A 26,211-nucleotide genomic window follows, 5' to 3' on the forward strand; every position below is an offset into this window, starting at 1 on the left:
GAGGTTTTAGGCAAGTACAACAGACAGTCAAAAAAAATACTTCTTCTGAACATCAAAAATTATAGTTTGTTCATTCCACTTATCAGGCCACTGATTTTGGTAGCAGTTCCATTGTTGTGAACTGAAATAGAGTAAACACATGGCTTTTGGTGGTTTCTTTTGGTGGGGAGGTGTGAGTTTTAGGGTGGTTTTTGTTTGTTTTGTGCTCCCATGCTGTTGCTCTAAACAAAATCATGTAGCAAGAAGAATTATAGAATTTTTGTTTCTTGGAAAAATATATTCCTTATTTACTAAGGTGCACAGAAATTGTCATTGGTGAACTATAGCACTGTTACTCTTGCCCTCAGCTATCTCCAGATAGCTTCTGTTCTTTCTGAACAGAAGATAACAAGGTATGCAGCTGAAATAAATTAAAAGGAAATTGGGGTTCTGCACTTGGAAATGTGGCTGGATTCTGTAAATCCTTCCTCCCTAATTTTAACATAGCATGTTTTCCTTACTCAGAGCTACTCCACAATAATTAGATTCCTACAAGAATCCAGAATTCTGAACAGTCATTGAGACACAAAATCTTTATCTCCCTGAAAAGTACAAATGATCAAGAATTCCTTATAACGTAAGATTTTAAAAATTCCTATTTCTCCACACATAACTAGGTAACTAAAGTTCAGCAGTCATTTTACACTGCAAGCTTATACAAATAAAGAGCTTTAGAGCCATTCTTATAGACATTCAATCCTGCACCCTTCACCACATAGCTACAGTATTATGGGCAGAGTATCTGCTGCTAATTCTAAAACAGTTTGGCTCCCACAAAGCCCTCAAGACCACATTTTATTAAATTAGCAAAATCAAACTAAACTAGCATGAAACAAAATATTAAATTCTTGTCCTCACTTCTGAGAATACCCTGACATAGTTTCACTGTTACACTGGCTGTCAAAGCCATGGCTTGCATGTCTCACACCTTAAGATCAGGGAAACCTGTACTCCACGGGGGGATAAAAGAACTCAAAACTTTCTCTGAAAATCCAGGGGTACCAAGAGGCCTCTGTGATGTACAGCAACAGCCCCACTACACACCATCTGCCCAAATACAGCCTTACAAGGGCAAGTAATCCCTGTTAAGCACAGCCCTGACCACCCACTACAGCCAAGGAACACACTGGGAAAGCACTGCTGGGAACGTGCAGAGCTAAACGAAATCTGCAGGTACCCTGATTTATACGTGCCCTGGTACTGAACAGCTGCCTCTTCTTGCTTAGTGCCACTAATCCCTGTGCCAGGCATAGAGATCCTCCAAAGTCCGTACTGCTCTTGTGAAAACAAAGAGATCATTAATGATATACACAGGAAAGGTTACTGTTACCATCTGCGAGGAGCACTTACCAGGAATGAACACTCAGAGCATTACAAAACAGGACTAAGGTGCGGTATCCCGGTGCGTACCTGGTTAGCTTTATTGTTTTCCTGAACTCATTAGTAATCGGAGCTTTGTAGCCTCCTTTCCTCAATAAGGAATCTATGGTTTGAATGTGGTCCCATCCTGTTGAATTTTACAGTAGCAAAAATTAGTGAGAAATCCAGCAATAGGAACAGATGTTGCAAAAACACAGAACGGGGTGTGGTGCTGTTAAGGACAGAGGCCCTGCTGACGTTCGGTAGAGACCAGAACGTTCTTCCCTACTTCAGAACAGCTGAAGGAAACACGACATATAGGATTGCTTCACACACACAGTTCACTCTACAAACAAAATGTATTTTTTATATATGATTTTATAGTTGAAATATTCTAAAAGTGAAGCCACTCTACCCAGGTGTCATAAGACTGGGGGTGAGAGACAAAATTTAACTTCTCCCAAACGTTCAGGTATGATCATGTATCACAGTCACTTTATAAACTATAAATGGCTATGGCAGTATGGAAAATTAAATTTTGGTATAAAGTCAAATTGAAAAGAATTATTAGTTGAACATGTGCAGAGAATTCCAGAGATCAGAATTTCTTCATAAATATCACTTAGATTTACAGCGATATGTGTTTTAGAACTACTGTATATTACATTATAGGTGTCTGGGTAATAGAAGAAGTGATGAATTAAAAATAAAGAATCATTACTGTTCTGAATAAAATCTTTACGCTATTCAAAACTCCTACCTGTTGATTTCAGAAAGCCTAATATTTTAAGTAGCTGTTAGACATGCTGTTTCCAAAAGATGCAATACTTTAGTCACACTGTTACATTAGAAAACTCAAAAAACCCCAGTAGTTTTGGGTACATACAAAATACAAATGGGTAGTTTTGGAGACTTAAAGAGTCAGACTGTAATGCATGATCTACTAAAATTATTTAGAAATTTAAACACATCCCTCCTCCTGCCCCTCCCCCCCCCCCCAAATTTAAAAAAAAAGCCTGGAACAACTCTAGACTTCTAAGCAACTATTTGGGAGAATTATCAATTAAAGATGATCCTCAGTAAAGGTATCAGCCAAACCCTTTGAGGACAAACAAATATAAAAATATAAAAAGGAAAGAGAGGAAAAAAAAAGCAGCAATGCAAAATGTAAAAGATTGAGACAGACTGAAACACACCATCAACCTTTGAATCAGAGCTGCTTGGCTGAAAAGATGGTCCAAAAGATGATTATTCAACAAAATCTACTCTAGCTTTTTAAATTCACAAACTTAAGGCTGTGCCTCTATTAAAAGGGAATTTCACCGTCATTACTTAGGACCTTCAAATTAAAAATAATTCTCTTCCATCCATCAAAAAACCCTGGGAAGTCGATGTTTGTAAGAGGAGTTAAGTACTAGCAAAAAGTACCCAACTGAAAAGCAACTTGATCTTTGGGAACTCAGGAATAAATCAGCTGTTAGGATAATTGCCCAGGCATCCCATCACTTAGCAGAGCTTCTGCATGTCCCCAATATCACAGACTAACAACTATACAGGTTTTAACAACTGTTAGCCTGGCTGAAAGCACTCTATCACCCCTCCATATTTATTTTCCTACAGCTATGCTGCATTTACGACTGGCTCAAAAAACAGCTACAGTTTACTGAATCCCTACAGAGGACTGACACAGGCATGTAACTGGCATTTTATATAAGAGTCTTCTTACAATTAAGTATTGCTCCATCATCTGACATCAGTGCAGGGTCAAATATTGCATTTTAGATTTATAGGTATGTTTAAATTCTTCACCAGATCATATGAAATAAAGTGCAACAATGACCTTGCTCCTTCGCAACCTCCGGTAAGTAGGTGGCCGTGCGCTTTGATCCTTTCTCGTTGATGAATTCTATTCTAATGCCATGTACACCCACCTGCAAGAAATCAGCAGCTTTATTAGTACATTACCAGAAAAAAGGTACAGATTTCTAACGTGATAAGACCCAAAACATGAACCTTTCAGTGGTTAATACCATTTTGCAGAGTTTCAGGAGGTGGCACTGCAGCGGGTATGACCTTTTTGGGAGGTGTTCACCTCACAGCCACGTAAGCTCAGCAGTGGCACAGGGATGTTCCTCCACTCCACACCATGGAGCTTCCTTCATTCCTGGGCTGCAGGAAAACCAGCTGAGGTGCAAAAGTCCTTCTGTCTCCAAGTTTACTGTCTCCTCTGACACTGTCAGCAACGATGCTGCCGATAAAATCACCTGGTCACCAGCTACAATCTGCACACAACTAAACAGCTGCCATATCTAATGAGGCTTCAGTTAAGAGCATTAATTTAGTTCAAAGCAACAACTGAACGATCACAGATTTGTCACACTACGAACTCAAGCCTGGAGCTTTCAAAATTTCTGCTAACATATGACAAGGCAAAGGAAATATTCCGAAGTACTCAGCCTCAAATTCCTATTTCCATGCTACTAAGTATTGCAGCATGGCAAAATGCCAGCATGGAAACCAAGATTACCAATACCAAGGAGCTGGGTGGCGATAAAAGTTGAAATGCCAAAAAAATTTAAAACCAAAATAAAATAAAGGCTGGGCACACCTTTCCAGGGCATTTTTAAGCCCCTCTGTTTCCAAGGTACAATAATTCTGTGGAGAGTACCTGTGTTGGGATCAGGAATGCCATAAAAGTTATTCCAATGCCAGAAAGTTTTCAGTTGCTTTTGAATTCTGTGCATAAACACAAAGCATTAGTAGATGGACATTTTTATTTTCATGCCCACACAACCAAGATGTTATTTCCATTTAAATCCAAAGTTCCCAACATTGTATGAGAAAATGAATAGTTGATGTTTAACAGGAATCATGTTATTTGGTGTGGCACTTCCTTGTGAACACAAAATTAAACAAAAAATGCTGTAACAGTTTTTCCAGAGACAACTTATTTCACTCTAACTGCATGGTAGTCAAGAAACAAATAAGGCATATTTACAAAGCTCTACCACTTCTTCAATTATCTTATTTGCTTATATTAAGACTTTATTTTTTAATCTTTTCCTTCTTTGTATATGATATAAGCATGGAGAAATGGTTAGAAGAGTCTCTTGTGGCTCTCATGGCCTCAAAGAGTTTCCCTAGGAATTGACCATTGTTTATAAATAGGAAAAATGAAACTTCACAGTGAATTGAACTTGTTAGTCTCAAATTTTAACATGGAATTTCATTACCAAACACTCCTAAACCCCAACTTTCCTAACATGGATATCTAATTGCCAGAGAGATCAAATCTCTCTACTCAGATGATGTAATCATGAACCCAAAGGGCCTGAAAGTAAAATAAAACAGTGTTAGAAACTGAAATGAGCCTACTGAGTTTATTCCAAAATCGGTATGTTTTTGCAGCTGATGATATTATTGCTGTCTATATTTGGTTGCCTAAGTACTAAGATTAAATATTTCCAGGTTTTGCACACCTTCAAATCCTGCAGAATATGAGATTCTAAATGCTACACAAGTCTTTTGCGTAACAGTGACCCCAAAGGATTCACCAGCAACTAAGCAGGAGCACTAGTGATGTATTAAGTATGATGCAACATTCAAACTGTATCACTGCTCGGGATGGTTCTCACCAATCATCATCTTAATGGAGTTTTATGCCCACGCCTGCAGAAAAAATGGATGTACAGCAGAATGAACAACTGCACCCACAGTTGGGAAAATTTCCTAAGATTCTGTGGAACATGGATTCCAACTGCGTTGCTGAGCAGGACTCTCAGCCCAGTACAAATGGCTTTTCATTGTTCAGCTCCAGTTAAATCAAAACCAGGCTTGAGTTAAATAAATGAAAGCCACACACAAGCGAAATAAGAATGATCCACACTAAGACTGGAATGGGCACAGTTTGGAATTTATTTTGACTTCGAGAGATCAGTGTTCCCACAGTAATGAAAACTTCTGTGAGATTTTCCAAAACATCCCTCTCTGAGATGGGAAGGTAAGGGCTGGGTCTGTGTTTGGAAGGCATTGACTGTAACTGTCATTCCTCCCAGGACCAGCAAACACCTTCACACACAGCCTTGGGGCTGCTTCCCAAACTAAAAATACTGATACACTACTGGCAACATTTTGTAGAACAACAACGTCTGTTTATGCAGTTCAGAAAAACAAACCAATCTTCTGCAGATGGGAGTTTGAGTTCTCTCTCGTCTGGTACCACTGATTAGGGAAATTACTACCTACAGGTATCCTCCAGAGCTGCACAACCACCACGCGACTGTGTTTCAGCCTCCCACGTGGGTAGGAATCTATTTAAACTGTTGCTATTGGGAGAGGAAAGTGAGATAAGGAGAGATTTAGAAAGGCAAAAACCAACCTCCTCCAACAGAAATATTTCTATGGGGCTTTAGAACATGAAATGCTGTATCCTATAAATCCAGTTCTTGCAGACTTAAACTTTCTGGCCTGTTGTGTAAGTGGTCAGAGGCTACCTAAAACTAGGTCCACTGACAATATTAATTCAAGCTCATAGACTAAAACAAAACCTAAGGATTGCTTTAAACTTCACTTCTGAAGTGACCTTAACAGAAATTCAGGCTTTGTTGTGTATTTAAACACATTCATATTCATTTTTACATATCGAATTCTAATGAATTCCTCAATTACACCATTGGATGGGAGAAAACACACCACATTTATTGTTTTGCCAAGTTCTCTGGCACTTGCTAAATTACTGCCCACAACAGCTCTCTCTGTATCTATATCTAAGAAAAAATTGTTCCAAAACCCACTTTGAAATCAAAGTTCAAGAAACTCTCCTGTTAAATACTGTTCTGTCCCAAAGTTCCAAACACAGTTCACTAATCTGTTCCCCTTGGACTGACTCTCCAACTATCCTGAGAGGAAGAAATAATATTATTCTCATTAGACTGTCCATGGGGAATTTGGATAAGCACCTAAACATCAGACCTTGTGTATTTACATACAGGGGATCACTGAATATTGTCCTAAGAAAATAAAACACTGAGATCAAGACTCCTTCTCTGTTCTAAGGAACAGAAGCTACAAGAGCTGTTGGTGTCGCTGCACTTACAGGCAGGAAAGGTTTTCCACAACTCTTAAATGTACCTACTTTGTCAACACTGAAAAGCTACCTTTCACTCAACATTATTGGCTACAACTATTTAAGTTAATATTTAAACCAGTGCACACAGGCTAAAGGCCTTCTGTATTAACACAGCCAGCATGTACAATTCTGCAGATTTTACTTTAGTGAAGACCAGTAATTTCAGGGCAAAGACCTCTTTCAGTGTATTTTAAGGAAGAGCCACTGGTCAATTGTAGTTATTTATTAACCTGTTGGAAGTGTAGGAATGATTTCCAAAAAGTTTTTTATCATAATTACATACAATTGTAATGGTTTAGGATCTTTCAATAAAAGATGAGAAGAGGGTCTGAATTAGCAAGGCAGGTTTTACTGTCTAGCAACACCCTCCCCACCCCAGATTCTTAATTAAATTAGTGAAAAAAATTTAAAAGCATTCATTTGCTATAACACGGAGAGGGAGTAGTTACTTTGCTTTTTTCCTCTGTATCTCTAGAAAAAAGGCAGCAGTGGATGCATTAAACCATTTCCCATTGTAACATACCCTGCAGCTGTACCTTCCCAAGGAGACAGAGCCTCTGGCACCAAGGCTGGAACTGTACCTGATCCCACTTTACACATGCCATTCCTGGGATCTGAATCCCCTCACAGGCCCTTCCCAGCACCAGCTTATTTGCCCAAATTGCAGACTAACAAGCTTCAAAAAACCAAACAGAAGCTCTTTCTAAAGGACCTGTCATGATACTTCCCAGCAACCTATTCAGACTCTTCTACATTCCTCTTTTTGGGGTGCTGCTAACTACACATGCAGTTCCCACTGCAATGTATATCTGCAGTAACAACCAACAGCAAAACTGGAAGTATCCTGAGGCAGGAATTCCAGTTTCTGCAGCAAAGAAAAGACCTGGCGGAAGGACAGAACAAAGATGAGCACAAGGAGAATGGCAATATGGATAAAGCTGAGTTTCTGTGGGGAAGGAGTGACTGCTATCAATGGCATATGTGTTCAAAAATAACTGGTCTTTATGATTTCTCTTATAAGTAGCTTTTTGCTGTCTGATCTTTAATAAAGGAACAGTACTAACACAAAATAAAACATGAGTTTCTCATGTTGTCCATTTCTCTGAGGTGGAAAGGCTGCGCAACTCCACCCCAGCAGCAACCGGACCACAGTGATATCTCAGGGGTTCTGCTGAACAGAAATGAAGCTGCTACACTCCCAGTGCTCCTTTCAAAACCCTACATCTATTCAGCAACTAAAGGGCACTGCAACTCAGAAAAGGTCCCACGTAAACAAGAATGCTAAATTACATTTTAGGAAGCATCCTCATGAACATGGCACTGAAGGTGCCTTTAAAGGTGTGTACTTTCCCCTGATTGCTTTTATAAAAGGTGAAAGTGGCAGCAATTTGAAAAATCTTGTGGGAGCCAACAGCAGTAAATTCATACATATCTCCTGTTTACCTGACTGAAGTTTGTGCTGGAAAAGGATCTTGCATCATTATTTACAACTGAAATATTCATTTATTTGGTTTGGGAAGGTAATTTCCTAATCAGAGAAAAGAAGATCTACGACTCTGCTTCAGGATTTTGGAGACACTCCTGAGATGTGTCTTCAGATGACCCTGTCTCTAAGTCCCTAGAGCACTGTGAGTTGCCTGAATTGGCAATTTTGAAATATTGTGGCCTCTGTCAGCAAACTGCTGAACTGGCTCCCACAAGATCATCAGTAGCACGCCTACAGATATGGGGTCTTCTAATCAGGTTGATGTTTTTCAGGATGATCTCAGCATTACAGGAGGTGAAAGATGCAGAATCTCTTTATATCATACTCCAGACATCCTGAAATGTCCTTTTGCCATTAATATTGCATAACTGCAGCTCTCTTAAAAGAAACATGGGTGACATGAGCCATCTCACTGACAGGCACACAGCGATGAGTCATTCTTTTAAGGACTAGCAATTACAATTTTCTCCCCTCATATTTATATATCACCTCCCTGCCCCCAGGCCCTTTTGCATGAAAACCTACTTTGTGACCATTTCTTAGAACTGAAAGGAATTTGCTAGAAGTTTTAAAACCCTATAATTAAAAAAACCTTAAATGAAATAGAAGACAGCAACTAAGCAAATGGATAACACAAGGACTATTATATTTTTGACCCCTCCATTCTTCCCTTGCAAGTCAGAGCTTTTACAACAAGAATTGTGAAAATCCATAAAATCATCCAGAACTCAGCAAGGCTAGAGTTCTGCATTAAGCTTGATTACACTGCTGTTAGCAAGTCTCACAGATTCTGCAGTAAAGTACAGAAAGGACATAAAAAGTAAAAGCTTCCTTTGTTTAATACAATATTTGTTACGAACCAGCAGCCTCCCAAGGAACAAAGTTAAAACCAGTCTTTCCAAGGGAGAGTGGATTTTTGAACTCAGGCTTTGGTTTCAGCTTTAAGGATGAGTATTTGGGTCATCTTATAAATGTATTACTGAGATGATAAACCAGCATCTAATAGTATTTCTAAGGTACTACATGCACCGACCTAAATACTATTTCATTATGCACTTCACACATTGAGAGCGTGTTCATAGTCTGATTTTTTACAAATTATAATAAATGAAATGAAATTAAAAACATCACATGATTGCTACCAAAACTCAACCTAGTGAAGGAGAAAAATTCCACCATTTTGATTTCTAGCTTGGTTTAGTATTAACAGTCACTACAGTTTGATTACTTGAAAATACTGTTTAAAGTACGTGAACAGCTCAGTGACAAAGCAGACAACTTCTCTGAAAAAACACCTTATTGGGAATGCATACACAGTTTCAGCTAAGATTTATTTTTGATCTGACATTACATAAAAAATGAGTATTTCTGATTATGGTGAAAATGCTGATAAACCCCAAAGAAAACCTGGATTCATCCAACTCAGAATTACATACTGGAAGGTAAGAAGCCCTTGCCATTACGAGGTGAACAGAAAACACACTTTTGTTAATTTTCAGCTACTGTAAAATTCATAATGCTGAGGTTACTGCTGGATACCTTCTTTCTGAGACAGCAAGGCCTTTTAGTATTCTAACAACAAATGCAGTTTCTATCCAATATATATTTTTATGTGTAAATACAAAAGAAAACCTCTTTTTCCCTCAAGAAATTCTAAATATTTAATAGGGCTAAATTATTATTAAAGAGAAACACTGTAGCTTGTGTGGTGTCTCTGGCATTATAGCACATCTGCTATTGTGTGACAATTTCAGATTTTTTTTTTGATGTCCACTCAAATACAGACTCAAAGAGCAACACAACATGATGACTGAGATGAGAAATTCACCTCAAGTCTAGCAGCTTGTTTTTTTGCAAGTGTCTAATGCCAAATAATTTGGGGAAAAGCAGAATACTACAGACTAACACTTCCGTCAGCACACTCTGCCATACATACGTCAGCATCTGCTTCTCAGTCTCTTTGATGCTGCTGTTCCCAGGGAATGCATGCAGGTTTCCTAGAACCTGGCAATTAAAATAGATTCAGCTCCATGCGTAAGAGCAAAGAAAACCAGGAGTAGTGAGTTACTTGGCCTCACTGCATACAGGTCTGTGCAGGCCACTCACTCCAAAAGCAAATAAAGTTTTGGGAAAGATAAATGTCTTGCTCCTACAAGCTAAATAAGGCAGCTTGTTCCGGGATTCCAGTTTTCTGCAGTGTTTGTTTCCAGAAGCATACATCAGATTATTCACTTCCATGCTGGAACATCCCCTTTCCAGAGTCCATGGACTGATCTACCATGTTTCTGTGTTTGCTATGCTGCAAACAAGGCCTCAGGACACCTTTGCTCAGATAACACTTTGCTTGATGGAGTCTTAGACACTAAGACCACCCTGAGTGCCTAAGTGGGCAAACCCACAACTTTACTCCATTTTTATGGCTCACACTTTCAAGGTGATGACAGTTCTATCAAAAAGGAACTTCTGAATCTATGCACATAACCATGCGTAGAGAGTGCAACACAGTGACAGCTGCACTAATATACGCAGATAATTTAAATAGTGTGACTTGTTGGCTACAGATGTTCGTGGTATCAAAATCATTTTCTTAAAAGACATCTGACATTCTTACCTCCCAATCCAGGTAGTCACATACATCTTCAAAGTTAGTGAGTAGAGACACTGAGCAGAAAAGCCGTGGCAGCTCATCCCTCGTCATTGGGGGGAAACGACTATCTTTAAGGGCACTGTTGAAGACAAAACAGAATTTCAAAGGATTTTTTTTTTTTTTTAATTTCAAGGATCTAATGAATCATCTGAAGAGTATAAAGGACAAAAAAAAAATCCTGATGAAATGATGACTGGTTTGATAATCCAGTCACCAGTGTAACACATGGATCAATATTCCCAACTTTTTCCTTAGGCATTTGTTTCAGTTCTTGGCTGGCCACAGTCAGGTGTTCTGAGGGTCATTCCTTCCTGAGCTGGTTTTGCTACTGTGACAATCTTATTAATGAAGCAGCAGAAAGCTTTTGGAAAAAGTTACAAAACCAATAGCTCTTCCACTTGCAACTTGTAAATCCCTTTCAAAAAGGATTAAACTTCACAACATGAAGTGGAAGGGAAAATTCAATAGTCTGCAGTGATCAAACACTTAATACAGTAATCAAATTGTAGAACTTAATTATTCAGTGAAAAAAATCCAAACAAGCAGAACATTCTCTAAAAAATAATATTCATGGTTACTAGCAAAGGAGAATGTAAAATTCAAGGGTGAATATAAAAACATTCAAGGGTTCTACAGACCTGTAAACCTACAGGACTTGAGGAGGTTCTGCAAAGCAGATGTCATGATTAGTAACAAGGAAGCTGCAAACAGCTAATCCACGGGCTGACATACCATTCTACAGACAAACACACCTAGTGGGGTAAAATCCCCTCCTGAGAGGAGCTACCTGTGCACAGTCCAGCACGCTGGGAACACACAGCAGTTAACAGACAGCAAGCAGTACCACGAGTGAGAACACTTGGAAAAACCTACTTGCATAGGTTTGGTTAAGAACCAGTTAAATTGGCAAAGGGAAGGTTAAAGTGAGGATGACAGCTCAATTTTTTATTCTCTTAAGCTTTGAAGTATGACATGAATACAAACGTGCTCATCTCCAACAAAAACAGTGATCTACTAACTGAGCTTTTGGTGAGTAAAGAGAATTTAAGAGACTTACTAAAGCACTACCAAACTCTTCACGTGTCTCATTGTTTCACCTAACATTCAGATCATTCTTAATTGTTTTACTTGGATTACAGCCAGTGGTTGCCATTAGCTGATATAATTACAGCCACAGCCATGGAGTCAGAATATGGCTGAAGCCTCTCATCAGAAATCAATGATTTGTATAAAAAGTAATATTACTTTATTAAAGCAGACTAAGCAAAAACCCAACATGTAAGGTTTAACTAAAAGAAATCATCCTAAGTATAACCACAAATAGCTTTCCATCAAGAATTAATACCATACATTGAAGAGTTAAAATAGGACCTATATTTTTCTGGGTCAGGGGGAAGGCAGGCTTCTTGTTACAGACACACTACAATTACAAAACAGAACATAGTATTGAAATTTAGACTAGAAGCCTTTCTCCAAGCTTTGGTATTTTTACACTACATAATAGGTAAAAAATTTAGATTTCCATTATGAAGGCAAATTAATTATATAATTCAATAACAGTGGACCTATGCTATCCATTATTTAGAAATAATTTTAGGCAACTCCAGCTGAAATTGCCACAGATGTGAGAGATGATGTTGGGATAAGATAAATTCTGTTGCCATTTACATAGTATACACAGGTCTACACAGACCTGTGAAGAACTGGGAACATTAAAGAGATCTAAAGCCTAATGTAATATTTAACTAATGACTTCTAATGAAAATATATCAAAAGGCAGTAATTCTCCAAGATTTTGTTGATGGGGTTTGCAAAGCTAGCTTTCTAACTGCTGGAACCAGGCAGAATTACCATCCTCTGCTCTCTAGTGCTTGGAGCAACATCAGAGATAACTCCTACAGCCACTGCCAAACAGCAACATCCAAAAATACCAACAGCTAATTCAGCTTTCTTATCCCTCCACATAGCAGGGGGAATAAACATACAGATATAAAGGGAGGACACTTGGAACACAGGGACAGCTTGAACCAGAAGTCCATCTACCCTAGTATTAAGTAATAACCAACAGCAGTTAGCAAAATGAATGAATGTATGAACATGGTCACATTAAAGGTGCAGGGGTACCTTCCTGGAACACTCCCCAGGAATCCAGCTGTTATAGCTTAAAATACTTGAGTCAGAATTGGTATCTGAACTTTAAAGCTTTTCTTGGGTATATTTAGTAAGTGTATGTACACATGCTTTTAATATTTTACCCCCACCTTTTACTAAAAAATTATGTTCAGAAACCCCAATCCACTTCAAATCCATTGCTACTACAAGTTTGTTTATATGCAGATGTCTCACCCCCCTGAGGTCTGCTGCACCTCTCTCATATAACCAATCTATTCAAACACTCAATATACTGAGATGCAACCAAACAGACAAGCATTATTTCATCAAACAACAAATTCTGTTATCAAATACATACAGGTAACAACTGTATGCGTGGACATTGCCAATATTTGTTTAAATCCGCTTTTCATAATTTACGCAACGATCTTACCATGCAAAATTTCCCATATTGTAATAATTTACAACCTTCAAAACACTTTCCTCCTCCCCACAATTTGATAGTAGGGGTTTATCACCGAATTCCAATTCCTAAGGCTGCCAAAATCCACTGTGAATGTCAACTTTTTGAGGCAAAGGTTGTCTGCTATGGGTGTAAACCTGATATCCACAATGTTAGCAGTGAACATCTCAGGCAAATTTCCACTCGCTGAGGATCTGCTGCACTGGCATTATTAGATGATAAGCTATCTGTAATTTAACATTCTTCAAGTTGTGCACAAACAAACCTCATCCCATGCTCGTGTAACCCATATCTCAGCCAGTCCACTCAAATCCTGAGCTAATAATCTGAAACAAGATTAGAGAAATGATGGCAAATTTAAATATTAATAAAAAGCTGAGATGTGAAACCTTCACCTGAACACAGTGGGAGCAGAAAGGCACACAGAGGCATAAAAGCCTCAGGCACATACAGCAAACCAAGTGGTTCAGTTCTGGTGGAAGCAGCACCATGCAGTGAACATTGCACACTTATCAGCAAGCTCAGCTGGCCTGTTCCATTCTTCAGTAACGTGACAACTGGCACAAATACCTTGTTTTCACATAACCACCTTGGGACAACTAAAATATTGTTTATCAAATGATAGAGCCATTTTAACTATACCTAGTTCCTGCTGAACTGCCAGGAGCTATTTTATCTGTACAGCCTGCTGGAAAATTCCTCCTTGACACCTTCATGACTACAGACACCCCTGCACAGATCCCGATCCTGTCTCAGTACTCCTGCTGCTGAAGGTAAGTGAGATATCTGGCAGAACAAGATCAGAGATTTGAGTAACAGTCTCTGACACCACTGTGACTGCTCTATACAGAATATTGCTGCTATTCTATTCCTCCTTTCCCCGTCTCCACACCCCGTATTACAAGTTCTGCCCTTTTTGTTGTTTAAAACCAAGGTCTACCTGGAGAAATCTGTGTTGACAAATAATTAGAAATTGGAACAAAACACACTGAAGGGAAATGCCAACAGGAGAGCATTTATTTGTAACAGCCAGCTACACATGAAATACTGTCTGCTAACAAAATTTATCACACTAAAATTATATCAGATGCCAGTTTTAGAAGAACTACATTAAAACTTAATAGCCCTTCCCTAATGAGTTTGGGTGTCACTTTAAAAGCTGATAACTGTTTAAGTGCTCTGTATGACAGTTAAGAGTATCAGTCATTTTCTCAGTCATTCTTTTCTTACTACCATGGTTGAAACTCTGAAGCAAGTTCCAGATACTTTTTGCAAACCTAAGAGCAGATCAGCTTTGTATCATCTCTTTGTAAATTAACTGCTTTCATTATTGCCTTTTTTCAATGTTTGGTTAGCAGGAGACATATGGCATTAGAGATGCTTCCCTTCAGAATTCAGCCACTGTCCTTGAGCTTAAACTTCATCTCTGTGGGCAGCAAATCAATCACCATCTATGCCTGTTCTGAGGGTGCCAGTGGAACAAGTGGATGGTGCCCAGCAGAGTTCCTCAGGGGCAGCTGCCCATGCTGTACAAACCTAAGCCCTCAATGCTTCACAGAGTGGCATCACTCTCAGAAATGTCAGCAGATCTCAACACTTACTTATCAAGGATACAAATCTTTGCATGAGCTTTTACTTTTGCAGTTCCGGGAAGAAAGAATAACAGTTTGTAGAGGCAGCAGTTTGGCACGTACCACACACCTCATATGCTCTACAGACCTCTACGGATGTAAATTCAGACTCAGGCCTCCCCTGGCATGTCCCTGTGCCTCTTGGTGACCAACTCTCAGCAAGCAGAAAACAAGACAAGGTAATGTACACTTGCTTTCCTCAAAAGCTTGTTACTGGTCTGAGCTCAGAATGAAAAGTCACTGTATACCCATGTGTCAGCACTCTCAATTAGCACAGAAGACTTACTTCTGTACTTTTGTAGCATTAAAATGTGATTTTGCAGTCTTATTCAATGCTATGTTTTTCTGTCAATTCATCTGTTAAGAAAAGGAGTAAAATCTGGCATATTAGATAGCAAGTTTAAAAAATATTAATTCCACATTTGTTATGTTAAACTTAGAATTAAGAAAGGGTAAATGCAAATAATTAGCAAAAGAAGTTGGAAAAATCAGGCAGAGTTCAAAACTACTTTTAAAAAAACCCCCCTAATTTCAAAAGCATTTTCTAAGCCATCTGTTCTTTATTCCTTCATGCCCAGAACTAATTTACATATATTACTGCTGACTAAATGAAAGTACATGGTAGTGACGAGTTGAAAAAGGGCAGTGCCAAGCATGGGGAATTCAGCCAGCCAATAACAGGGCATCAGTTTTTCCACATGGAGTTCTGCTCCATGTTATAAGTGAAGCAGGCGAAGTCAGAATTGAATCCTGTTCAAACAAACCTATTTTTAGACACAAAATGCATGTACACACACGCATGGCCTTTCTAGTTAAATATTTATGCAGTCTTGGGTGTCCTACTAAAATCAAGTAATTGCCAGTTAAGAAAAAACCCAAAACAAAGTGTTACTCAACTATCAGTTTTCCTTCAAGCTGAGCTGTACTTTACAAATCTCAGCTTTTCTTCAAATGAAGTTTATTTGGCCATAGGAAACGTTTTTCAATAATTTCATTTTCCATGTACCACTCCCCCTGTATTTGGGATACAGAAAAGCTTGCAAACACTTTAAAGACATCGAATATTTAAAGAAAAGGAAATTGTTTAAAGAATTTTGAGTTACTGTGACAAACAGCATGTTTAGCAAAAAAAACCACTTATATTCCTTATATATTTATGTTTCTTAAGACTACATCTTGTTTTTTATAAAATAACACCAGAGAAGCTCTTGGAATAACGTGAAATAACAGTATGAGCAGGTGAATCAAAATGCAACACAACATTGTATTGTCCATCCGTAATTTCTGTAGGGTATAAAAATGCTTTTTAAAAAAAGTCAGCTTCAGTCTTCAAGAACCTATGGTTCCTAAATGTGATGTGGCAGATGGGTAACAAACAGTAGGACACAAAGGGGGGAAATAAGAAATAGCAATGGAGTTACATTACTCTGTTTAGAAGTGCCTCAAAATCTTTGTGATTGAATTTAAAAGATCCTTCGAAAAGGTTTGACAGCATATAAGCACCAAAATAGTAAAGGAGGATTTCAGTGTAAATGAATGAAGGCATTAGATAAATTGAATTCCTAGTATTTTGCTGATTTTTATTTAATGACAAATATTAACCATGAAAACAATCACTAAAGCTCCTTTTTGGGGACAGTCACATCTACAGACCTACACAGGACAGAGAGTTTAGGTAAAATCTGATACAGTTTTGTACATTGCTGGAAATTACTTCAGAGGCTTAAACATGACACAGGAGAAGGAGATGCAAAGGAAGCTGTCAAACACTGGTCATGATATAAGGAATACTCACTTTTATAGGAAGTGTGAATGAGGGAGAGACATTAAGTGACTCACACAATTTGAGAGGCTTACACAGTGAGTCAGTGACAGAATCAAGAATAGAATCCAAGATCCCCGACTCCTAAAAATCTCTCTGTGACAGCCTCTTTCACAATCTGCTCAGCCTACCATGTAGAAACGTAGCTCCCACGAGATTAAATCAAAATAGAACCAATAAATTTAATCCAATTTAAAAAAATTACTTTTCCAGTATTTTTTCTATAGTCTATAGTCAATTTTCTCTTAAACAGTTTCCAATATTGAACACAGCTAAACCAAACCGTAAAGTTTTGGCATCCAAACAATTCTTCAAACAACATCAGTAGAGTTATGAAAAATAAGCTAAAGATCTTATTTTATCAACTATTATCTTCTTCTGATAAACAGTACATTGGCACTACTTTCAGATGGTAGGAAAAGGACTTAAATTCTACCTGCTCTTCATTTAGCTCAATAAGTATAACCCTGAGATTCGGATTCTTTCACTGAGTGAGCTACAGTTAGTACAATTACCTTTGAAGATGTATTTAACAAAAAAATGGCCCTCTGTCAATGAACTGAGCCCAAAGGGCCCAGATATTGTTCTTCAATTAATTCAAAACATCCTGAAATTAATGAGTGGCAAACTCACTGGATTTTAGGGAACAGTGAAGAAATTACAGCAACAAGAGACACTGGGTGCCAGGGTATCAGAGAGAAAAAAAATACCAGCCATTTATTGTTTCTTCCATTGCTGGGCTACTGAGCAATGAAGTTAGTTCAGATTTTTACTTTTTCATTCAGTAACTTCAACAGGAAGAAATTAAGGAATGCTTAAACAGACCACCAGTATTTTCCTAATGAAAATCAGCTCTCATAGCTCAGTTTGGCAGAGACCAGAGAAAACTAACAGCTTCCAAGTCACGACATGCAATTAATTTTTAAGCCAGAAAAACAGGGCAGAGCGTGCTCTACTTCAGAAAGTGAAATTACTATGAATAAAATTCTCCTAGCTGTCAGCATAAGAGATCAGACAGCCCAACACAACCCACAGGTCAGCCTTCTCCCAATTTTATTTATGACCAGCAGAGTTTTGCCAACTTAAATGGAGATTTCAAGCAGTGATTTATATGCAACATCAGATCAGTTGAATGCAAGGAAGAAGAATTTATTTATATTGTCGGCTTTTTTTGGGGGTCAGACTGGAAAAATTTCCAGGAAACAAAACAACTGTGAATGACGTGCTTTTCCTGAACCCTCCCTTACATTTGGGAGACAGAAAGGGAAAGAACAACATTTATACTTCCTGCACATTACGTTACTAAGTGGCAGTCACAGGGTAAAAAAAGAAATACACACTTGTTGTGTGGCACAGAAATACATCTCTCAAGTTCTCAGCTGATTTTACAAGCACAGTGCAGGTAATGGCAACAGTATTCCAGGTGGGAAAATAAAATATTGGTCTGGCATTTGGGCTCTTGGATAACTTTTTTTTTTTACTCCACAAGGGTAGGCCAGAAAGTCTCTCTTCTCCTATTCTGTCTGAATTCAGACATGTAATTAATTTAATAGGAAGAAGTAATAACCTGCTACTCTCTTTTAGATAGTTATTTTAGCCTGGAAAAGGATATCATCCTCTAAAAAACAAATCAGAGTATGTACATAACTTAAGTGCAAAGAAAAGATTATCAGAAAAGGCAACCTCCATTCCTTCACTACATAAGACAATTAAGTCTCTATTTTAGGTATCCAGAGGTTCCCAAAATAAACTCTCCATGTCCTCCTTATTTAATGGCTTCGATCATATTCTTAGGAGTATTTTGGTGTGTGCACACGTGTATTGTGCAATCCACACCCACAATTAAAAATCAAACCACACTGGTACTGCTGATAAGATTCTGGGACCTTGTTTTTCCACAAACAAGTTCACCAGTTGTTTAAATCAACAGAAGAGGCCCTTACAGAATATTTCCAGGGGTACTGAATATTTCCAGACAAACGCTTATTTTACTCTTGATTTCTTCCCCTGGCTCAGATCGAGTCCCCAGCACACACAGAAGGACCAACAAGGTCTGAGAAGCTGCCCAGGGACTCTGCAGTCACTGTGAGCACTTGTTAAGACACAGGCCTAACATGCACCTGCCCAGTGACCACTGGCTGAAAACTCCTGGAGGTTTAACTACTGCTGGTTCTTCAGCTGGGTCTGTCAGCCTCATGTACCAGGTGAAAACCATCAAATTCCTCACTGACTCACCATTACAAAATTTCTTTTAGAAAAGCAAGCTCATATGCATGAAGCTGTAAAAGTTAAAATTCAGAACTTTTTAGCACAAAGAGAAACAAAGATGACTTTTTCTACTGCTCTGACAATTACCCAGAGAACTATTCCATGACACTTAGGATTCTTCCAAATAAACCCAGTCCATCATTTTGCCAGATTGATGTTATGTGTGGACATAATCCCTGAAATCAATTTCTTTTTCTTACTGCCAGAACGTATGAAGAAAACAACAAAGGCATCTATGAAGAGGTCCTTAAAGTTTAAGAAGATTCTGTGTATGTGCTGTTATGGACTTTAAGTGGAAAAGTATGATCATAAAAGTCATAGCTCCTGTAACCTGCTCCCATCAAAAAGTTCAGTTAGAACTAAAAAGATTCAGAGTAATACTGTAGGTTCCTAATTATATTTGTAAGAGTCAAGTTTCTATGGCTTTAACTTCCTTACTGTTTCCTGAAAGCAGAAATTTTACACTACATTGCTTTTGTGGTTCTAAAGGACTTACTTTTCTCCTTTAATGTGAAGAAAGCCCAAATAAGGTAAGGACTCTGCATTTTTCTCATAGTTTTTGCCCAGCAGGGTGTGGGGGAATCATTCTGCATTACTACACAATATGCCCTGTTACACTGGAAAAAAAATTAAAATCTTAAATTAACTTCAGTAACAGTTCAGAGGCACATCCTGATGCATGTGGGCTAAACCCACTCTTCCCATCACACAGGGGAGTCAGTGACAGGAGAGCTCAGAGCAAACCACAGCCCAAAGTGTGCAATTACTGTGCATTTGCCTGGGTGTAGGAAGAGAACTGTAACTGCTTGTTCCATACACTCCATACTGCTCAAATTGAACCAAGGCAGTCAGGAATATCCAAGCACCACGGCTGTCTGCACTGGGAATTGCTCAGCATGGACCTTGAAGAGTATTTTCTGACTACAGGGGAACATCAGTTCAGCAGCTGTACACAGGAGTTTGCAGGTGGCAGCTTCTTTTCTGTATTGTCCCTCACCTCACCCTGCATCTGTCATCATGCTGAGATAAATGAGGACAATGGAATTCAAAAAGGCGTGAAAATTTGTGTCATAAACATTCAGGAAGCTGAAAGGTGTCAATTGCCATGGAAATGTCCTGGTTTGCTACATAAAAAAACCAAAACAATCTCCCAACATAATGCAGTAAGCTTGTCACACTGATTCCAGATGCTAATTTAAAAACTGAGTAACAGAACTGACCACGGTTCAGCGTGTAGGTTTTTGTTTGGCGAACACATGATAACAGACTAGTCAGAAAACCCTAACTGAGCTCCAACTGGACTAAATTATAATGTCACTAAAAGGCTCTCCAGCAGATGGCAAAGTTTAGATAATTAAAAAAAATGAACTGCTCAATTACACTTAGAACTATACAGCTTGAGAGACATTAATCACCCAAATCCCCGGAAGCATAAAAAGAGTCTCTAGAATTCTTTACATCTCCAGCATGTCTCTCAATATTGATCTAAGATCACCATTTTACTTCAAAATAGATACTGAAGTCAAGACAAAAATCTTTAAGACCACATTTATTGCTGAATTCAACTCTCATTCAAGCAATTCACAAAATATTGCTCCCCCTCTAAAGCTACATTCAAGTCATAACTTTAAAAAAGAACAAATTAACATGAAGCATTTTTAATTTATTGTGAACTTTAAAAAGCCTCATCTTAAGCACATATGGAAAAATATGTTTCTAAACATCTCAGCAATGCAATTATATATAAAAACATGAAGATAATTCAAACATTTACATCTTCCATTTCCTGCAGCCTGTAAAAAGTTTATTATGCTGTTGAAATTCTAGAACAGAAGAGTACTTCATTTTCTCAGCATTTTTTTGTCACCAGAAATACTATAAACTCTATTTTTACATAAAAGTATGATGCAGTTGAATTTTTATTAGTCGTCAAAGATTCACTTTAAGAACAATTAAGTAAGTTACTGGGGATGGAGTGTTACTATTACGCTCAGTTTTGGTGCTGTCTGCCACAAACACAGAAACTGTGGGTTTTGATCAGGACTTTGAAACCACAGCGATGGACAAATTGAATATATATAATCAGGTTAAGCATGAGGTAAGTGAAAGACATGGTAGATTATGCAGTAACTCAATTGAGAAGGAAAATAAAAAATCCCAGAATCATAGGATGGTTTTAGCTGGAGGGGACCCTAACAATCATCGAGTTCCAACCACCTGCCATGGGCAGGGACACCTGCCACCAGACCAGGTTGCTCAACTGTATTCACTTACTTGGGGTGCTGCATGAAAAAAGGTTAAGACAAGAAAACACGTTGAAATATGAAGGCACTGGTCTGAGAAATTAAATGAGAGGTGACAGAATCCAGCTTGAAATTCTTTAACAAGTACATAAACTGAGAACAGCCCAAGGTCCACACTGCCTTACCAACTGGAATATGACCACTCAAAATACAGGACACAGAATAATATCCTGGCTTGTTGCCAAGATCTGTGTTTTATCAATATCACAACTCAGCTTGGATTATGTTTAAACCAACTGGTTTTTAGCTAAGTGCAATCTCTCACACATCCTGTGAGTTCATCTACAGAGATGCAGATCTGAGTGCTCCCAGTGTCAAGGTTGGTATATGAGCTCACGGTACCTTACTAATTCTCAGTGTTTTTATAAATATAGTAAAAAAGACAGGTACAAGATGAATCCCTTGTGGCACATCACACGTAACAAGACCTCAGGAAAGAAATGGTCCCTCCTTATTTCATGAGAATTTTGATTTCTAGGCACTTGCTCCCGCTACCATGAAACCATTCTAGAATGCAGATATCAGAACTGCTGCATCAACAAAATGTAATCCTTATTTAAGGGAACAAACAAGACTTTTCAACATTTTGTTCTGTTCATTTTGTTTTTGTGCAGGTTTTTACTCATACATGAATATCATTAACAGATTAAGCTATAATTGTTCATTACCTCTACAAATACCCAACTGAAAAACAGAGTATGTTTTAGATGCATAAACACATTCTATTCAGCTGGAAGCTTTGCTTCCTGCATTTCCTTCCCTTTATCCTCCACACACAAAGAAGTTGTCTGTAAGCCACCTTCTTGTTCTCCTGTTAGCAACTCTGCCACTTCTCTCTAATGAGAGCAGGTCACCATTTCATCCCTTTATCCCTTCCAGTTTTCTGTCACAATTCTGTCTACTTGGGGTGGCACATTTAGTGCCACCTGCAACCTACTCAGCTTACAGAAGTGCCTGGATGGGGCATTCACAAATCACTCTTTCTAAGGTCAAGATGCCCAAGCAACAGAACCTTTGCAAGCTCAGCTAAACAGTACATTCAGTTCCAAGTCTGCCAGCTGTCTCTCTGTATATGTTTTCCCCTCTAAACCAGGTTTTGAGTAGCAAATAAAAAGAGCTCAAGTGGAATGAAAAGGAAGTTCTGAAATGAAGAAAAGGCAAAAGGTCCACATTAGGCTACATCTGTCTATAGCCTCAAACCCCATAACTTAAGTATTCAAGGAATGCATTTAACTCAACCGCACTGCATACATTTGAAAAATGTGCTTACTAAATAAATATTTTACATCATATCTTCTTAGAGAAACTACAGGCCAAATTCTTCTGCCTTTGAAGATAGTAGTTTTTCCATTCATCGCAGTAAAGCCTAAACCAGGAAAAGACTGTTCTCTGCTTGTGTCAACTCAGCTTTTAACTACCACGACCATCTTGCATTGCTACATATGTTTAACCAAGGGAATTACATCAAGAGTAACTGAAGACCAATTATTCGGTGTTAAATGAGGATACAATGTGGACACACACACAAAACTGGTTTATTCGTAATCATACCCACTAAAGGCATTCAGCACATCTATCTAGAGTGGTTAATATTTAAATGGAAATAGATTTCATCATCTTTTCTAAAAAGCAGCTCAGAAGTGTTTCACCTCCTGAATGTCAGGAATGCTTTAGTCAAATACAGTTTTGTGAAATCATATGTAACAGCTCTTGGAAATCTACATGTTTGAAAAAGAAAAAAAAATAATTCATGCATTGTAGACTTCCCCAAACCTGAAGAGGGTTTTCTGAGCAGCAAACCAGAAAGTCACCCTTTCAGTAATTGAAAAAGCAGAGCACACAAAGAGGGGTGGCTCTGGCGAATGAGGCTGCATGTGGTGCAGAGACCTCCACAGACAAAGCACAGCTGCTGCTCTTTGCAATGAGGGATTAGCAGTCTAGGTCAAAGGAAAAAAGCCTCTCTGTAGCTAAGTGAGCAAACTGCAGAATGCATCCTCAGCACAGATGAGAAAGGGCCAGCTAACCAGCTTGCAAATTGCGTAGAAGCTTCTGGGAACAGCAACAAAACCAGAAACAATTTCTTGACAGAGCACGTAAAATATTCGTGGTGAAAAGCGGTGATGCCCTGATGGAGAACTGAGGTTGCAACGACCTCTCAGTTCCTTTAAAATTACATTTCCCCTTTCCCTTCGTGTACATGTGTATAACAAGCACTTCTTCATGGGAAAACCAATAGTATCTGTGGGGCTTTAACAACAGCCTGGAAATAACTGGCCCGGAGACAACAGAAAAAGCTCTTTTAACTCTAATTCCATAAGAACTGAAGCTGTTAAACGCATACATATGCACACAGAACTTTTTTTTTCTTACACACAGACACTCATATCTCTTTCAGCTTTCATACAAATGAGTCACACTATATTTTGGCTTTACACTGACATTTCTGTTAAATTGGATAGAAGCCAATATTTGAAGAAAAATAATTACTTAACCTTTTTATTACATACTAAATATATTTTTATTCTAAATCGTTCACTTTAGCAACACCAAATGAAAAAACGAACAGTCTTCTAAACTAAGAAACACTGTTTGAATGTACCAGTGTGAATGTATTTCTAATCTGGCTTTTATTTCTCAATAAGCACTGAAAACATTAGATACCAGCCTAATTGCGAGTAAAGTGGTGAATTAATTGGATGTTACAGGAAGCTTGGGACCTATTTCAGTTTGTGGTATTCTAGAAGTATAAGTCATCAAAATTACTTGAAGTATGAGAAAGTTGTGCTGTTCAAAAAACTAAGAGCTTTTCTGCTTTTCCCTTGTCAAATCAAAACAAATTAAAGCTAAGGAAATTTTAATCAACTGAAAAATTCACTGAAAACAAAAAAAAAAATCACATTTCCTTGCTGATAAAAGTTTGATATACCTGATCTCATATTCTGACTTACACAACTGTTAGCAAATGCCATTATCACAAAGGCCCTTTTCAATGAAGCTGGGCTTGCACCTTCTGACAGATGGGAAGTTCCCAGGAGCTGTGCCCAGGCTCAGCTGAACACTCCTTAACATCTGGACCAGTTCCCCAAGTTCTTGTGGGAGTTATTTATACACTGTACTTCTCCAACCTGAGAGACTGCTTGCCTGACAATTGACCCTTTAATTCAAGTAATCTGCACTAAGAAATAAAGATTATACCATTGCATCTGAACAGTGAACCTAAATTTAAGCATGTGAGCTGACACTCTGTAGCCTGTGTATTATTTTTAAGACACAGCACATGTCACCACTCCCCCACAGTGAATATCTCTACTTGAGGAACTGAGTGTTTTCAGTCCTACTGAAATTGGTATTGATGGCCAAAAAAAGCTCTTCTCCACCACGGTCAAAAGCTATTCTTTGTGTGTAAGTTACAACTATATTTAGAAAAGCTTAATTAAAGTTTTGAAAAGTCACATAAAAGTAGGAATCTCTAAGGTTAGAAATATTTTTTGGTTCTAAACAATTATTACTAAGCAACTGTTTATTTACATTTCACAGCAGTGGATATTTTGTAAACTGTATCAATACACTGTTATTTACATAGCCAAAAAAAAAAAATCAAAGTACATTCAATTTCTGTTTCTAAAATAAAGGCTATCACCAATATACACGTTTGGAGTGTATAGAGCACTGCATACATTTTTATAAGCAGTGCAGTTGAAAATGCCAGAATCCAAAAAGAGTGACAGCAATTCAATGGGAAGAGACAAAACTGGACTGCTCCTGTAACTAACATTAAATTTTAAAATAAGGCTAAAAAAGAAAAATCCTGTTATTTTCAAGTAAATATATCTTATTCTCTGCAATGCAGTAGATGAACAGTAAAACTTAAGTCATTTGTAAATGATGAACTTCAAGACCGTCAACTTTCCTCCCTGTCATCTCTTCCTTCCAGCTCTGAGATCACCTGCTTACCAATACACACATGATATAAGTTGAAATAGTGCAGTGATTGGGCCTGGAAGACTTAGGACTACCTCAAAAGTGTGTTTAAGTTTAGATGCCTTCAGACAGTCTTCAGGGTTTTATATGGTTGCTTGTGTCCCAGAAATGGATTCGCTATTTCTTCTTCCAAGAGCTTTTCTACCATCTCGACTGCACAGCTCTGTGAAGGACACAATTCTCTCTTTCTGGCGTCAACAAGAATGGTTTTTAGAAATAGGTATCTGTTGGTACTATTTAAAAATACCAGAAAACTCTGCTAGAGTTTACAAGAGCATTTTAATTCTCATTACTTTGGTCTTTGGAAAGGGGTAAAATATAATTTCAAAAGCTTCAAACCTTTGTGTTAAAGTGAACAGGGATAAGAAGGGCTTTTGGAGCCCAGTTTACCACACCCGGTTCATGCTATTTCTTCTTTATACAGTCTTAAAAGGAAGCATCAGAAAACACCTAAATGGAGGAGGTGCTGACAGACTCAAAACTTTAATTGAGACTCCTTTCCCACAGTGCCTCCCACACAAAGCTGCAGAGTTTAAAGATTTTAACAACTTAAAAGCATGAGACAATTCTTTTTCCTGTGCCCTTGCTTAATCTCTGCTAACTGGTATTAAAACATCAGATTTCAGCAAAAATTAGTTCCTTGAGCCAAAGTTTACTTCTACTGGGCAAGGTAGCTAATACATATCTAATATACCACAGCTGCACCTCAATTTCCAGAGGCTTAGGACAACTCACATTTAGTACTTGTAAGCACTGGCCAGTCTATGTAGTGTATGTTTTAGTGCCTTCACAATAAAGTTATGGAAAATGACCCTTACTCTGTATTAAAAATTAACATCTACTGCTAAGCTCAGAAGAGCCAGAGAGAAAAACTTGATCAGAAGCAGGTAAGTTCTATGCTGACTTCTTCCATTCTGTCCTGTTCCCAAATGCACAAATCTTTTCCTTACAGTTCAAGTGCTCTGAGAAACA

At 38.2% G+C, this 26,211-nt stretch overlaps 1 protein-coding gene across 3 annotated transcripts in view; it reads right to left on the bottom strand.

The window, feature by feature from the left end:
* Positions 1-26,211, bottom strand: part of AMMECR1 (AMMECR nuclear protein 1) — a 69,388-nt gene that overhangs the window by 5,427 nt on the left and 37,750 nt on the right. For 2 of the 3 annotated variants that reach the window (XM_032702444.1, XM_032702443.1), the window contains 3 exons: positions 10,624-10,738; positions 3,239-3,329; positions 1,450-1,546 (listed from right to left, as the gene is read on the bottom strand). In XM_032702444.1, coding sequence (XP_032558335.1) covers positions 1,450-1,546; positions 3,239-3,329; positions 10,624-10,738 — 303 coding nt within the window. Of the gene's footprint in view, positions 1-1,389; positions 1,547-3,238; positions 3,330-10,623; positions 10,739-26,211 lie in introns of all 3 variants that reach the window. The other variant, XM_032702442.1, reaches the window with a different exon arrangement.

The sequence above is a fragment of the Chiroxiphia lanceolata genome, chromosome 14 (genome assembly GCF_009829145.1).
Source record: "Chiroxiphia lanceolata isolate bChiLan1 chromosome 14, bChiLan1.pri, whole genome shotgun sequence".
NCBI lineage: Eukaryota > Metazoa > Chordata > Aves > Passeriformes > Pipridae > Chiroxiphia > Chiroxiphia lanceolata.